The sequence below is a fragment of the Hyperoodon ampullatus genome (genome assembly GCF_949752795.1).
Source record: "Hyperoodon ampullatus genome assembly, chromosome: 2".
Taxonomy (NCBI): Eukaryota; Metazoa; Chordata; class Mammalia; order Artiodactyla; family Ziphiidae; genus Hyperoodon; species Hyperoodon ampullatus.
This window is the reverse complement of record NC_136915.1, coordinates 148,899,149-148,915,877: the sequence shown is the minus strand read 5'-3', so window position 1 is coordinate 148,915,877 and position 16,729 is coordinate 148,899,149. Positions and strand designations below refer to the sequence as shown.

Sequence of the window (16,729 nt, the reverse complement as noted above, 5' to 3'; positions counted from 1 at the left end):
TGGCATCAAAATGTCAGCACTCTTGAACTTCAGCTTGCTTGGTTTGTAATCAAGCATTTTTAATTTCCAGATAGAAGAAGAGGCTCCCTGTGTGGAAACAGAGAGCTCCAGCAGGAAGGAGCAGGCACCTGGTGGCTGGAAGTAGTACGTTTGGGAGGAAATGAACGTAGGTCCCAGGCTTTCCAGCCTCCTCATTAGGAAAAGGGACTAGACTCCCAGACAGTTGCTTTGAAGGAAAATTTGAAAATTGTGTCCTCTCCTTTGATACTACTTCCTTCCTGTGGCAACTCCAGTTTCATTTGATGTGGATTTTGTTCCTTCTTAGGCTCTTACGTGAAATTTTCTGCAGGTTTACCATCTTCATGGGGTTGTTGTCTAGATCACAGGATTGCTACAAGAATGAAATGAGAAAATGTGTGTGTAGCACTTGGCACACAGCCAGGAACATACTAAGTGCTCAGTAAATGGTAGCTGCCCTTGTTCTTGCTGCTGCTGTGAGAGAGGGTGTTTGATCTGGATAAAGCCGACAGACAGATCCCTAGGACGTGAGGCCAGTAGAAAGCGAGTTTGGAGCTCTTCCTCTTCCCCATTTTATGTGAAAGTCCCCAAAGTATAGGCTACTCCACAGGCTGTGCTGCCCTCTTCAGGGTCCCAAACAGCCCAGGAAGGCTTTGCTCCTGGGGTCTGAGTGGTGGTGTTTCCCATCTTAGTCTTGTGAGATGACTAACTGATGGAAATTACTATTATTACTACTATTACTATTAGTAATAGTAGTATACTATTACTATACTATAGTATACTATTACTACATTAGTAATATAGTATATTACTATAGTATACTATAGTATACTATTACTATACTATACTATTATTACTACTATAAATTACTACTATTACATTTCTATATAAAATAGAAATGCTTATAAATGTTAATAAATAGAAGTAAATGATCACGGGTGGAAGACGTAAAATCATTTTAATAATAAGACATGTTGGCTCAGTTCAAATACTGCTTTCCTGTGCTTTGGGGTGGTCGTTCATATAGAAAGTTTGCTGAACCAAACCGTATGAATTTTGCCCTTAAGGATATGAGGATATTGCTTCATGGGGGAGAGGTCCAGCTGAGTCTCTTAGCCTGTAAAACAGAGAATTGACCCCATTGGCTTGACCTCTAGGGGTGGGGGTGGGTGGTGTCTTACAGGTCATGAAGACATATCACATGTACAATGCCGACAGCATCAGTGCTCAGAGCAAGCTAAAGGAGGCCGAGAAGCAGGAGGAGAAGCAAATTGGAAAATCCGTGAAGCAGGAGGACCGGCAGACCCCACGCTCCCCTGACTCCACATCCAACGTCCGCATTGAGGAGAAGCATGTCCGGAGGAGCTCAGTGAAGAAGATCGAGAAGATGAAGGAGAAGGTGTGTAGGCTCTGGCAACTGTAGGGGCTGGGGAGGAACATTCTGGAAGTCAGGACTGATGGGAATTTTCCACTAAGCCCTGTGGAGAGCAGAACAAGGAAGCTCTGGTTTCCTTTAGCGCCTAATGACCTTGCTGTCTGCCCTGGAAGAAATCCTAGGTATTGGAAGAACGTGGGCATCTGTAGCAGACAAACAAGAAACAGTAGTTGCCTTTCCTAAGCCTGGGAGGGGAACTGTAGGGTTTGGCTTCAGATGTCAGGTGTTCGGAGGCAGATATAGTGACACCTCCTTCAGGGTCGTGGTGTAAGGATGGAGAATGGAATTTACAGATAGAACCAAAGTGGGGCACGCATCTAAAGTAGGGAGCCTCATTAACCTTTCCTGGATTGATCTACATTATGCCCTTGAATCTCATTAAACAGAATTAGAACCCAATTTAAGGCAGATGCGCATAGGGAGTAGCAGCACAGTTGTGGTTCTCGAATGTGCTGTACTTTCATCTTTTAGAGAACAATCTCCCCTCTTTAAAAAAGAAAAAAAAAAGTAAAATTGAACTTTTGTTTCCTTTTCAGCGCCAAGCCAAGTATACAGAGAATAAGCTGAAGGCCATTAAAGCCCGGAATGAGTACTTACTGGCTTTGGAAGCAACCAATGCATCTGTCTTCAAGTACTACATCCACGACCTGTCTGACCTTATTGATGTAAGTGCTGAAAGCCAAGGGTACGAGGGCACCTCTTTCCTGGATTCGAAGATCTGGTCAGGAGTCCCCTAGTTCTGTTACTCAGGCATCTTAAAGCATTCTGAGAACAATTATGAAGATGGTAGCCATGATCCCTCAGGGGCTTGTCATGTACCAGGTACCAGGTAAAGCAGTTCATAATTTTTTTCATTCAGTCCTCACTGGAATCCTGGGAGGAAGGCATTATTACCTCCACTGTTACAGATTAAAGTTCAGAGAGTTTAGATGACTTACCCAGAGTCAGATAATAAGTGACAGAGGGAAAAGTGGTACCTAGGTCTGATTTCTAAACCCAGGCTCACAACCACTGTGCGCTTCTGTCTCCTAGGAAATACTCCCTTAGATCAGGTACTTGCCCATAGAAGTGAGTGACAAGAGCTAAAGTGTTAGAATGTCATACCTTATATTTATATAGCACTTAATATTTCTCAGTATTATCTCATTTGATTGTCTTGTCACCCTTTGGGATCAATATTACTATCTCCAGTTTGTAGATAAGGAATCTAGGTAGGGGTCTAAAGGGTTCCTGCCCAAAGTTAAACTGCAAATTAGAGTCCTGGTCAGGAAGGTATCCAGATGCCTCTGACATGTGACCCATACTTCTCACTGTGGCACAAATATGAGAGAAGCAGGATATGAGGCTCATGTGTTTTGCATGGGGCAAGCACAAGGGATAAGGGTTTTGTCTTTGGCCTTATGGGTCAGCCTTGGCCTTGTTTCTCCTGCTGCTTCTCCTCACACCTTATAGTTAAGTCTTGCAATCGATCTCACCTGCAAACTCCAGTCTGGCCCAGTTCTGAGCCAGCCCTGACTGCAGCTGTGTAAGTACACCCTTCCTCACCTCTCTCTCCTGTCATCAAAGTGAGGGGCCTGGAGCCAGCCGACTCAGCATAAGCATCCCAGTTTCCAGGGCTTCAGGCAGACCCTGGCCAGTCTCCTCTCGAGGCCTGATATTTGCCTCTGGCTGTCAGCAAGCAGTAGCTGGGTTTTGCAAGCCTCTGGCCAGACCTCACATACTTGCCTGTCTACCTTGGTTTCTCCGCGAATGAACCTGCCACACTTTACAATGTCATGTGTGGTTCTGGTCTAAGATGCACCATTGCATAACTAGCTGGGTGATCTGGGGCTTGTCGTGGAACTGGTTTGGAACTCTGCTTTGTCTCCCCTCCACCCTCTGGCAAACTGAAGAATTGGGCTAGATCATTGGGTACTTAAATCTGGCCTCACATTGGAGCTGCTTGGGGAAAGTTTCTAAAATACAGATTTATGTCTCCCTTCAGCCAGGGCTTTTTGAGTCAGTAGATTTCAGCCCCTTATTGCCCTGGGTGTCATTGTCTTGCTGGGGAAGTGGAGCCCTGATCCCTGTTCAGGCCCTGCTTTGTTCTCTCTGCTTGTTGATGCCAATCTGAACACTGTCCTTCAATGGAGGTCAGGACCCTAGACAGGATCCTTTCTCCTCCTCAGGGGAACAGCTCCTCACTGTTGGGAGAGAGGCCTGTTCTCAGCATGAGGAAGAGAATCACTTCTTTCTTGTGCTCAATTTCTGCTATTTATCTCACATTCGATAAAAAAAACTCAGCCTGGGCGGTCCGCCACACCTCTGCTACTGGTTTGTCCTTTTCTCTTTCTTTTGCCCCCAGAGTAGCTTTCGTTACCCTTTCACCAAAACCCTGACCTCAGGGGTAGAGAGGGGCTACTGCTAAGTCAGTCACAGTCCACAGAGACTCCATCAAATGTGAGTGGGTATTTTAAAATCAGTCCAAGAAGCAAGCTATTTTGCTTCTTATTCTCATCACTGGAAAAAAAAAGTTTGTTAAGAGCCTGTGTTCACAGGGTGCTGTATGAGGTGCCATGAAAAAGCAGTCTCCCAGCCTCCGTGGTGATCAGCCAGGGCATGGGTCTAGGTCACTATGAGCAAGTCCAGGCTGGTAGCATTCCAGGCCACACGGATAGTAAAGTTGCTCTTGTTTTATCTTGTTTGTTTGTTGTTTGTGTTTTTCCTGAGGTGAAATTAATTACTCTTTTTTTTAAAAAGCTTACATTATTCTGCTCTACAAATGTTCGTTAAATATTACTTGGGATGAAGCTATGTGCTCAGCAGCATCAGGGGTACAAAAAGAATAAAGTAGTTCTTACCTTAGAGGTATTCACAGACATACAGACAAATCATTTCTATGTAACTGGCTAATTGCAGCACCAGGGCTAAGCACAGGGGGCCCTAGGACAGTGTTTTTTCAAACCGTAGGTCATGATCCATTAGAGCCATGAAATAATTTTTGTGAGTTTGATTTATTGTTTTTTTTAATGAATAGACTATACTAGGATAGAATAGACTAGAACAGAATGGGAATGAAAATATCAGGGTGCATCATACTAGTAAGGTTAAGTTTTATTCGGTGAAACTATTGTGTTGGGGTGTGTGTGGGTGTGTGTGTGTGTGTGAGAGAGAGAGAGACAGAGAGACAATATAAGATGTATTTCTTACTAAGTCGGAGGTCAAAAATGTTTGAGAGCCAGTGCACTAAGAACAGAGGAATGTCTTTTAGTCTCTATAAGCTCCATGAGGGCAGGAACCAAGTCTCCTCTTTACCTTAATATATACATACATACATACATAAGTATAGGGCTTACTGAATAGCTGAGCACATAATCTGTTTATTGAAGGAAGAAAGGAATAGAAGGAGGAAGAAGATGATTTCCTAAGCCAAGATTTTTTTCCGTTTTATGCCTTTCAACACTGTTCTCATTGAGATCTAATTTGCATACAGTGACTGAACTTAAGTGTTAAATTGCAAATTGTGGAGTATCCTATACCCTTTTAACTTACATCTCTATCAAGATGTAGAATATTTCCATCACCTCAGAAACTTCCTCTTTTCTCTTCTCAATCAATCCCGCACCCTGAGGCAACCACTGTTCTGATTTCTTTCACTGTGAATTAGTTTTGCCTGTTGTAGAACTTCACAAAGATGGGATTTTTATATAGTATATATGTTTTTATATCTGGTTTCATTTGCCCAGCATGATGTTTTTGAGCTGCATCCATGTTATTACATGTATCAGTTAGTTTCTTGCTTTTTCTTGCCGATCTGTTGCCATAAAAATGGCCAAAAGGATGCTTTGGCCATGAACCAACAGTTAGAGCAGGAGTGAGTGGGGAGCCGGGTCCCTTGGCATTCTGATCTCACCAGTATCCAGAACTTGCTTTAAGATGTGGGATGAATCTTGTGCCAGTCCATTGCCATCTGTTACGGACACCATTCTGCCTCCTTCCTGGCAGTGTTGAAGCTCACTGTGTGCTAAGGCATCGAGGATAAGTGAAAGAAGTGATTTTTGTCGATGTCAGTCCATTGACACAAGGACTAGCCCTTGACTTCTTTTTATTATATAGTATAAGATTTAATCTCAGATTGTAGGAATCTACATGAGGCATCTGACACACAGCAGGAAAACCTTGACTTCAGCCCAAAAAGATATTCTGAAGTGACTTGAGATAGTCTAAGAACCACAGGCTCCTTGGAATGTGCTTCTCTCCCCCAGGAGCAGATGGAGGAATGAAGAACCGGGCATTGTCCTCATGGAGTGTTGTGAGTGCTGTGTGCGTGGGCAGAGAATCTGTGACACCATGTGCACCCAAGTCAGACAGGAGGGAACCCAGCTTTCTCAATAGGACATTTTATTAAGGGCAATTATTTCTTGCTTCCGTAGAAGTTTGAAGTGGATGTTTCCTTTCTAGGCCTTCTCTAGAGTCTCTGGGTGAGACTATCAGCTGGTAAAGGGTTAATGAGCTGTCAGTTCAAGTCATCACACATCTGGAAGGGCTATCATTAAGTTCTTATAAAAATTTGATTTCCCCTGAGAGAGTTTTCATCAAACATTTATATACCCCAGAAATGGCCAGGGGAGCCCGGCATGGCCACAGAACTCATCAGAAGCCATGGAAAGCATATTTTGTCCCCATTGTGAGCAAAATAATGTGCTGCCTCTACTCACTGGGATTCTACTGGGAACAGGGATGAAATATTCAAATCTTGTTTACCTAACCTTGCGAGAAGTTGCTTCTTTGTTGAAGCCTCAGTTTCTGGCTCTTGCCCTTTCAGATATGTGGAGAGCCAAGGCTCTGGAAAACCTATTCTGAATCTCCCTGGTTGGCTGGAGGCATAGAGGAGCCGGGGGGCACATTGTGAGTCAGACCCCCACGCACTGACACAGAGAAGCTACAGAGCAGTTATATAATAGAGACAGTGGACTGGCCCAAGAAAGTTCCATGTCTTCCGAAGGCCATTCAGACTGAGTAAAACAAAAGGCTTCAGTGGCCGCATCTGCCCACTTGACTTAGATCAGTATTCAGCCTAAGTAGATTATTTCCTGGGAGGCTAGAATCTGTATTCCTGGCATCAGTCAATCAACTGATGTTTATTAAATGCCTACTATGAGCAAGGCCTAATGGTGAGGGATGCAAAGAAGGAACAAGACACTGGCCAAGCCCTCTTGCCTTCTGTTGGGGCGATGTGAAATGGCGAGTCACAGAATGAGGGAGTGTCATTCTGTGTCACATGAGGGCTGCAGAAGAATGTTGTTCTGAGTGGAGGCCAAGGTTAATATATGCCAGAGTTGCAGGGCTGGCTGGCTTCCTAGGGGCTGAGAATTTGATTTGGATCTTGAAGATTGGGTCAGTTCCCAGGTGAAAGGAGTGAGAAACATTTTAGGAGGAGAGAATGCTGGGAGCTGAAAGTGGATTTGGAGATATTGGTGATTGGTGTTTGTTTAAGTGTCTGCACGGTACCAGATATGTTTAAATGTGTATCAGCCACACAACAACCTCTGAGGCTGGCGTTATCCCCATGTGGGGCTCAGAGAGGTTAAGTAGCTTGCTTACCGTCATACAGCTGATTTGAGGCCTATGGTTTTCTAATACTTGACCCTGAACAAAGTATATCATTGGATTAGAACAGAAGAGTCTGAAGAAGAAAATAGAGGGAGATGATGTTAGATGGTCAGACTGAAGACAACTTACACTTTGTTCTGGCTATTGACCTTGCTTAACTTCACTGAGCTTCAGCCTTCTAGTCCGGAAAATTAAAATAATACCAACCTCACTGGAGTTACTATGCAGATTAAAATGTAGAATGTACATAAAGCTCTTAGCACACTGGCATATAGTAAGCACACTTAGTAAATGGAGGCATTTTAAAAAATTTATTTATTTTTAAATATTTATTTGCTTTTAAATTATTTTAAATTTTATTTATTTTTTGGCTGTGTTGGGTCTTCGTTGCTGCGCACAGGCTTTCTCTAGTTGTGGCGAGCGGGGGCTACTCTTCATTGTGGTGCGCGGGCTTCTCATTGCAGTGGCTTCTCTTGTTGCAGAGCATGAGCTCCAGGCACACGGACTTCAGTAGCTGCAGCACGTGGGCTCAGTAGTTGTGGCGCATGGGCTTATTTGCTCTGCGGAATGTGGGATCTTCCCGGCCCAGGGATCAAACCCATGTCCCCTGCATTGGCAGGCAGATTCTTAACCACTGTGCCACCAGGGAAGTCCCTGGAGGCATTTTTAAATTTCCCAACTGAGGAAGGTGGATGATACTTTGGGGAAAAAATGAGAGCTATTATAGGTTCTTCAGCAGGGAGTAGGCGTAACAAAAGCCATATTTGAGGACAGTGAAGCAAACAGCACTGTAAGACGATAAGAGTATGAATTAGGGTAGAGGGAGTGAGAATGGAGGGGAAAGAGGAGTTACCAAAAATATGTAAAGGTTACGAAGACTGCCTCCCTCTAATTCTCTTCTGCCCTGAAAAGCTCCCCCCACCCCCACGTACCTGCTCAGCCCTGTGGGCAGCATTACTTCTGTTCATCAGACTTACAGGCATGGAGTTCATCATCAGGGTCTACACAGAACTAGTCAAGAAGGTTTACAGGTTCAAGGGAAGCTTGGCTAGACCAGCAGCATCTCCCAGAGGAGGAAGTGCCCCTGCACGTGCAGCCTCCCAATCAGCTGCTTTTGTCTAGCTTCCCTCCCAACTGAATTTAATGTCTTTCCATCCTCCGCCTCTAGTTAAGCTGTAAATGCTGCTCTTCCGCACAGCCAGGCACCTGCCAGGGCCCACTGGCACTGAATCCAGAGCCCAGCCCGACAGGCACTCTGTCACGGAGCTTCTTGTTAGATGCTGGGAGGAGGAGGCACATCACATGCTTTTTCTTCCCCAATAGTGGCTGGTCCCAATGTGATCATAAAGAGGGGGAAAGGCTGGGGGAAGAGTTAAGTTAATGCCTGCTTATGGAATGAAATGGCAATCAGGCAGATGGTCTTACTCTATCCATAGATTCTTCTCTGATATTTCTTCTCAAGTTCTGAATCTCAAAGCTGTTTAAGCAATAGAGGGGATAAAAGATGGCCAAGGAATTTGGATCTCTGGGTCCTTTGGGAGGGATGGGGAATATTGTCATAGAGTTACAGAATGCCATTGCTGAAGAGGGCCTCAGGGATTATATTTAGTCCAAGTATTTTCAGACTTTTCTCTAGCAGAAGACTTCTTTCTCAAACCAGGCCTTAGATAGAATCCCAATATGTTAAATAGAAAAAAAGAGCAGAGCTGGTTTGGTTGAAACAGGGGCAGGAGGCTCCAAGTCCTGCTAGTTGGGCTGCCCTGTTACCCCCTTCTCAAGGGCAGCCTGAGCACAGAACCATAGAGCTCTGGGCTACAGCTTGAAAACCACTGACCTGGCCAAATCTGTTCATTTTACAGTTGAGGAAATGGGTTCAGGGATGTGGAGTGGCTTTTCCAAGGTTGCTTGATGTCCAGTGTTTTTTTTATACTATTGCCTCTTTCATAGCACTTTTTTTTTCCATGTTACTTCAATCAGAATCCTTTAGATGATGTGAATTTTCCCAGTAAGGCTTATGTTTAGAAATTTTTGATCTCATAAATGCTGTCAAGCAGGAGCTTTAGTACAGAAATCCTAATCTACAAGTAAGGCCTGTCCTAGAATGTTGGGAGTTTGCCGGAGGCGGGGGTTGATGACCAGTAGAGTCAGCACCCCCCCACCCCCCGCCCACACACACACACACACACACACATTCGTTTCTTCTCTCACCTGGAGTTCTCTTGCACCACCTCTGATTTCTGAACCTGAATGCTGAAATGGCCTGGCTTGATTGGTATATGGTAACTAAATCACAGTAACCCTGAGGGAGTGACAGGCTATATTTTTATTGTTGAATTTTGCTACAGTGGTATCCCCAGAGGAACCTGAAAATAGAAGAATATTCTCCTTAACTCCCAACTCTTTTATGTTTACTGAAGAGCATGATTACGTAATTTCATTTTGTCCCAATGAGTCCTCTTCATTCCACCCACCTCACAGTCCTCTAAGGAGTCCTCCATATCAAACTAGGAGTCAAGAACTGGGAAATATCACCCAGATCTTAGAGGGTCAGCCCTCTTCCGGCTGCACAGCTAGTCTTGTTGACAGGGTCAGATCTGCCCTGGGGGCCACCCTCCCCCTCTGCCAAGCCCTGTGGCTGTCCATGGTTTGCTCACCTGCCTTCTCCGTTCCACAGCAGTGCTGTGACTTAGGCTACCACGCCAGCCTGAACCGTGCGCTACGCACCTTCCTTTCCGCTGAGTTGAATCTGGAGCAGTCAAAGCACGAGGGTCTGGACGCCATCGAGAATGCTGTAGAAAACCTCGATGCCACCAGTGACAAGCAGCGCCTCATGGAGATGTACAACAATGTCTTCTGTCCACCTATGAAGTTTGAGTTCCAGCCGCACATGGGGGACATGGTGAGAACCTCTTCCCACCCGCACGTCCCCAAGGGGCTTGAGCTCACTTGTGTCTAGATTTACTGCACTCAAGCTATGTTATTCTGGGGAAGGCAAGGCCTGGGGCTGGCTTCATGTCCGGTGGGTGAAGCCCATTCCAGCCATTCAGCAAACAGCTCCTGGGTGCCTGCTGTCCACTAGGCTTGACCGTAGACGTTGGGGATTAGAGCCCTCAGGGAGCTTACAGTCAGCTGAGTTGAGAGTTAGAAATATGCACAGGGAGGGGCACCCAGAGGGACCAGCAGGATCAGAGGAGGTGAAAAACAGCCAGCATGTTTTAAAAGCTACTAACAGTTCAGTATGGCAAAAGGGAAGGAGAGAGGTGGTGAGGCTGAAAGAAGTGAGAGCTGAGATGGGGCTAGATACTAAAGGCTTCTGATGGGGACGGAGGGCTAAGCAGGGTGATGACGTGATCTTTTGTCACTCAGCAGAGTTCTGAAGGATCTAATTTTCTTGGGTTTAGAAGATTGTGATAAAAGCTATAGTTTTGCCTGGGTATTGAACAAAAAAAGAATGGGTACCTACAGAAAGGACAGGAGCCAAGATGTCAACCCTAAGAATGGCTATCCAGGCAGCAGTGCATGAACATGGGGGCCCTGTTTATGACTTTTCACCTCCGATGACTAAAACAAGAAGGGCCTAAATAAACCGAAGTGAGAGGAGTGAGAAGCTCTCTGGTTTTCATTACCGTGAATCTTGTGGTTTCTCTTCTGGTGGTTGTACCTACAAATCAAAGTGAATCTTATTGCTGGGGTAAGAGCCACCATTTGACCTGTGGGTTAAATCAGGAGGAAGATGTATAGGCTTACATAATAGAAAAGCTCAAGATGGATCTTCAGGCATGGTTGGGTTTCGGAGTGGGAATTTTATCAAGACTTAGTTTTTCTCTTTCTGCTTCACATCCTGTGTGTTGGGTCTATTCTCAAATAGGCTTTTATCCCGTGGGGGCAAGGTGACTATATTTCCAGCCTTATCTCCTTGTAGATTGAAATCCAGAAGAAAGAATATCTGCTTCCCTCCTAGAAGCCCCCACAAAAGTCTCATTGTGTCTCCTTGGTCCTGATTGGGTGACGTGCTTATCCCAGAGCCAGTCACTGTGGCTGGTATCTGCAGTCGGCTGATTGGCTTATGCAGAGGTCACACACTGCATCCCCAAGTTGGGGAGAGCCCCATCCAAAGCACATGGCCTGTGTCGTGAGTGGAATGTTCCCCGCAAAGGACAGTCAGGCCAAAGTTACCAGAAGAAGGAGGAATGAATGCTGGGTGATGGAAAAACAACAATGCCCTTTCAACAAGGGAGTGGTGCTTCCGTTAAGATTAGCATCCAGATGCTTTTTAGAAAACCCTCCTCCAGAATGACAACTGTTATACTGTAACCAGCGGATTTGCTGTCATCAATAGACCACCATGGAGAGTGGGACATTTCTATCCTAAAGACAAAAATATGGAGATGATTTCTTTCCTCCTCTCCTTCTTGGGGAAAACCAGGCCATTTACAGTTTGTTTCCATTGCTGTGGCTTAGGAAATGTCAGCATCTGAACAGATGGGGAAGTGAGATGGCAGCATGTGCAATTAGAATACGAGGGTGTATTGGTGTGTCACCAAGCCCCAGGAAGCCCCATTCCTCACCTGCCCTGGCTTCTGGTCAAACTTGCCTCCCAAGTCCCTTCTCCAGCTGCCACAGAGATTCCTTCCCAGGAAGCAGTGGAACTTGGGGACCAGCTGAGTGGAGTGATACATTTTCTGGTGTTGACTGAGATGCCTTCTAAGCCAAACAGCTTGTCTCCATAAAGGGGGATTCCAAATGCTGGGTGCTCAGGCCCCCTCCTAGCCCTGTCAGAGCCTCATTTCCATACTCCAGAGCACAGCTGGAATGCATTACCTTGCACCCCGATAGAGGACCACTGCCAACGCATGCATCAGCAGCCCTGCTGCTTCTTAAAGAAACTAGCATGGAGGTGGTTTTCCCTCCATGATTCCTCCCTGCTACGTCGAAGTTACTTTAAAAATCAATAGTTCAGTCTTCTGCCTAGGGCCTCCCTTTGTGTGATATAGCTGATCAGTGGCTGGGCCAGGCAGAGGCCAGGGCCAGTCCTAGATCTTGCAAAGGTTTTGCATTCCAGCCTAGCCTTCATGTGAGTGGAAAAGCAGCCATCTATCCCCAGTCATTGAGGGCTGTCTGTAGACTGTGGAGGCAACAAGAGGGAGCTGCCTGGAAGTCCTTGAACTAGGGCCAAAGTTCGGATGGCATTTTGAGCGGAAGCCCTGAAATTGGCCAAGGCCCGACACTGATTGGTGTTCTGGGGCACTCAGCACATGAATTGATGCCAAGCACTCTCAGATGTACTAGGAGGGGGTGCTTGGCTCTACCCTTGGTGCCCCCAGAGACTTGTGGGGCTCTGAATGCCTGACCAGTGACATCAGGCAGCCAGAGAGTTTCACTATTGGCACTAACCCATCCTGGCCACTGAGCTTTCTCCATTGTGTCTGCTTATCCAAGAGCCAGAATGAAGTCAGCTCTCTTCAGATGGGAGAGCTGGCTCAGGCCAGCCTCTCAGCTGGGGGAGGAGGTCAAGTCAGTTGAGAGCTTAAAAGCCAATGGAGGAAAAGGTCAAGTCCCAGCCCCCTCCATTTGAAGAGAGGTTTTGTCTTTTCAAGCAAGAGAATGGTCTTGGGCATGTGAATGTGCCCACTGCTGGGGAAGGAGGAGGCCAGTTCTATCCAGATGTCTCTTTGCAGATGAGAGGCTAAAGGACACGTGGTGGCAAGGTGACAGGAGCTGCCTCCACGTGGTCCTGCCTCCCAATCTGCCAGCCTTCTGTTCCTCATCTGTCATCCTGGGGACGGTGGGTGACCTCAAACCTATGCCATCGCCATGGGCCCATCAGGAGACAGTGGCTCAGCCATCCCCTCACACAGGGGGAAGCTTGTTGACAGCGATCCTTGGGGGGAAGGGCAGACTTCTCTCCCACACAGATCTGGTGAAGATCTGGAGTAAAACGATGGCTTTTTGAAAATGCCAAGTTCCACAAGATTCCGTGCCCTCTGGGGCCCTCTAGCAAAACCTGTGGACTTGTTCCTGGCTTCACACTTTCTCTCATTGAGTCAGAGCTCTCATGCACGGCCCAGATTTATAAACACATGCTGGCTGCCAACAGCGGCATGTTAGCCTCCTGACCCACTTCTCTCCTGCTTTCACTCTGGTGTACAGCAGGGAATGAAGGAGGGGCCAGCGAGGTGGCCACTTGGACCTCTGGCAGGAAGTCCTCACTGTGCCAAAGCTTTGTGTATCTGGAGCTGGGCTGCCTAAGGCACTCTTCTCTGCCTTAACTCCAGCTTCCTTGGAGCCCCAGGCCCTGTATAGACCTGCCCCTGCCAAGCACCAGGCTGGAGGTGGGCTCCAAAGCGAGAGAGAGATCTTTCCAAACAGGTTCCATTGCTCATTCCTGTCTTGTGCTATTTGGTCCTGGAAGAGGTCTACACACTTTGGCTTTGGATTTTGTTTTAACATAGAATTTGCGAGCTTTACAGCTTGAATATAAGTAGTTTTATTAACAGTAATGGGACTCTGACAAAAGAACTGTGTCCCCTTCCTGACCTAGTATTGCTTTCTTTTGGCAGGCTTCCCAGCTCTGTGCCCAGCAGCCCGTCCAGAGTGAGCTGGTGCAGAGATGCCAACAACTGCAATCTCGCTTATCCACCCTGAAGATTGAGAACGAAGAGGTGAGACTCAGAACCACCCTCTGAGTTTCCCTGTCACACCTCTTGCTGCTGCCCGTCTGGGAGCAGGTGGACGGAGCATGCAGAGAACGTCCGGGCTGCTGCAAACATTTCGTAGCCAAATGTAGGCTTGGATTTTCCCCTTCTGCTACATCCTGCCCTTGAACTCCAGGAAGTTGCTCTTGCATTGCCAAAGGTTGAGCTCTATTTTGAGCTTTTGCAAAATGCTTTTTTCTCCCCCCTTTGCACATTTAATCAAAATGGCACTTGGCAGCTGTGTGAACAATATTGTGTCTCTGAAACCACCCCCTCATGCCTGGCTTTTTCCAGCATTTTCAAACAAACAGAGGCCTTTGACTTTGACACTTCAAACATCTCCATCCTCTTAGAAAAGGGTGACTTTCTTCTGGGCCCAACGTATTGGCTTTCAACAACCAGTTAAAAGGGCAGTATGATTAATTATCAGCTCCTTTCTTTTGAGCTCACATGACTTCTCACCTGGCATCTCAGTAAGTCTGACTTTCCCCAGTAAGATCAGGAAAGCCTGGGGATGGGTCACTTAGTTTGCACATGGGCAAACAGGTTCATTCATTTGTTGAAGGTCGGGAAACAGAAGCTGGGGCATTGCGGGACCAGGCCCATCATACATTTTTAACCAGCTCTTTGTATGATGGGGTTGGTTTGGATTTGTTTCATCCTCTCTCCCTTAGCACGTCCAGCATAGCGAAGAGCTAATCTTAAATTTTAAAAGTGAACATTAAATAGCTGGGTCAAGCATGTAGCGTGAAGGGAGTAGTGGTTTTAGGTCCTCACTGGAGAGAGTAGGGTCTGTGTGATATTTATCACTCATTTAGCACCGTCCAGTGGGAAGCAGACCTGCACCCTCTGACAGTCTCCTCCCTCCTTCCTCAGCCCACTTCTCTCCCACTTCTCCAAGCTTCTCCATCACCTCTTGTTTTGCAGCCTGCCCCTCATGCATTATGTTGGCCCTTATCATGGCAGGTAAAGAAGACAATGGAGGCCACTCTGCAGACCATCCAGGACATTGTGACTGTCGAGGATTTTGATGTGTCCGATTGCTTCCAGTACAGCAACTCTATGGAATCTGTCAAGTCCACGGTCTCAGAAACCTTCATGAGCAAACCCAGCATTGCCAAGAGGAGAGCCAACCAGCAAGAGACAGAGCAGTTCTATTTCACGGTGAGGGGGTTCAGTGGCCTTTAAAGATCATCTTTAGGCACTGCAGCACACACAGGCCATTTGGATCCCAGTGTCCTTGTCAAGTGTCTGCAGGATATCTTATCCGGTGTCTTGCAGGATATCAAGTCTTTGAATATCTTGACTTGGATCTGGGCATGTTCAGAGACCACCCCTACACTTAAAGACACAAATATACACAAGTTGTATATCTAACAGGGACCCCCAAGAGAAAGGATGGCCCCAAGTACACTACCAAGAATATTTTCTTTTTGAAGACTTTTTTAACCAGCTAGTAAGCTTTTGTTTGAAAGTTTCCTTCTCATTCCTAGGGGTCGTGAAAGGGGGACTGCATCTCTTGGTTCTTGAGAACTATGTCGAAATATTTTGGCTAACACATATCTTGTTTTTATAGTCTGTAATCTTTTCTAGTTGATATGATATGATATTACTTTATAATTTAAAGTGGGAAATTATTTTTCATAATTATGGCTGAAATTCAAAGGGACAGGTAACGTGCAGCATTGTTGGTTTGCAGAGAATTCTAAAACATTATATTTTGTTATTCATGCATCTCCCAGTCCTCTTTTAGACAGATGAACCCAATTTTTTTTAAGTAATATTAACAGTCCTTTGGAAGGTTGCTGGCTGGTCTTTGGTGCTACTTTTTAATAATTAAGTTATTTTGAGCTTGCCAAGTAGGATTTATTGCCTGAACTAAAATTTATTTCCTAATCTTCTGACGACTAAGAAAGAAGGAATTAAGTTTGCAGATGTGAGAGGAAATATAGCCAGTGAATATGCATACTGATTCTGAATGAGAGGAATTAACTTGTTTTTCAGTCAAGAAACACAGTCTGCATGTAGTAAATTGAATTTTTCCTCCAACTGGAAACATTTGTTTAATTCTTCTTTGAACACTGCCCTTTCTCCATTAAGAACACTAGTGATTTGCTATCTCCTTCAAAGAAGGAATCTGTTTTTTCATGTAATTAAGCTCAGAATTCTTCAAATTTTTTTTTTTAAGTCCTGGAGAAGACCGTTGAAAGGGAGTAATTTAACAGTATTATTCTTTTAAAATAACTTTTCTTTTCTTGTAATACAAAACAAAACATGCTTATTATATAGAATCTGGAAGTAAAAAGAAACTAAAAATCAGCCATAATCCCAATAACCTAGAAATAATAGTGTTAGAATATATTCTCTTCCAGGCTTTTTTCTATGTGTGCACACAGATGTGAGCATATATTTATAATTTTATTATAAAAAATGGGATACTGCTGTACATATTGTTTTATAATCTGCTTTCATTTAACAAATGATTAATATTTTCCTAAGTCATTTAATTATAACATTCTTTAATACATTTATGAGTAAAATACTAAAATCTGTACAGAGAAAGAATGGAATGACATTTTGGCTCATTCATTCATTTTTATAAAATACATAGCACATTGCCTCTTTTGTAGCGAGTGCTCAAAATTGCTGAAAATTTATTATCTCCATCATCACTATTAATTTATTCATTGAATATTATTAAAGTGTTCATTGATCATTTATTAAGGATCTACTATGTACTAGACACTGTGCTCTATAAGCTGGGAATGCTAAGAATATAAAATGAAGAGGAGAATGATGGAATTAGGCCTATGAAGGGAAAACTTTCTTTTTTACTGCATGTAAACAATTACAGTACAATTACAATAGGTTGATTTGGGTAATTAAAAAAATAAATGTAAAAAATGTTAAGTGCATACATGCACATGTGCGTGAATGGCAATCAGGATAAATGGAGTTGGGGAAACATTACATACAAAGTAACTTCTGT

The 16,729-nt window shown here is 44.9% G+C and overlaps 1 protein-coding gene across 4 annotated transcripts in view; it reads left to right on the top strand.

The window, feature by feature from the left end:
• Positions 1-16,729, top strand: part of SRGAP2 (SLIT-ROBO Rho GTPase activating protein 2) — a gene marked incomplete at both ends in the record, with an annotated part of 235,228 nt that overhangs the window by 167,255 nt on the left and 51,244 nt on the right. For 3 of the 4 annotated variants that reach the window (XM_079698756.1, XM_079698755.1, XM_079698758.1), the window contains 5 exons: positions 1,202-1,417; positions 1,990-2,118; positions 9,720-9,944; positions 13,606-13,707; positions 14,707-14,904. In XM_079698756.1, coding sequence (XP_079554882.1) covers positions 1,202-1,417; positions 1,990-2,118; positions 9,720-9,944; positions 13,606-13,707; positions 14,707-14,904 — 870 coding nt within the window. The remainder of the gene's footprint in view (positions 1-1,201; positions 1,418-1,989; positions 2,119-9,719; positions 9,945-13,605; positions 13,708-14,706; positions 14,905-16,729) is intronic. The other variant, XM_079698757.1, reaches the window with a different exon arrangement.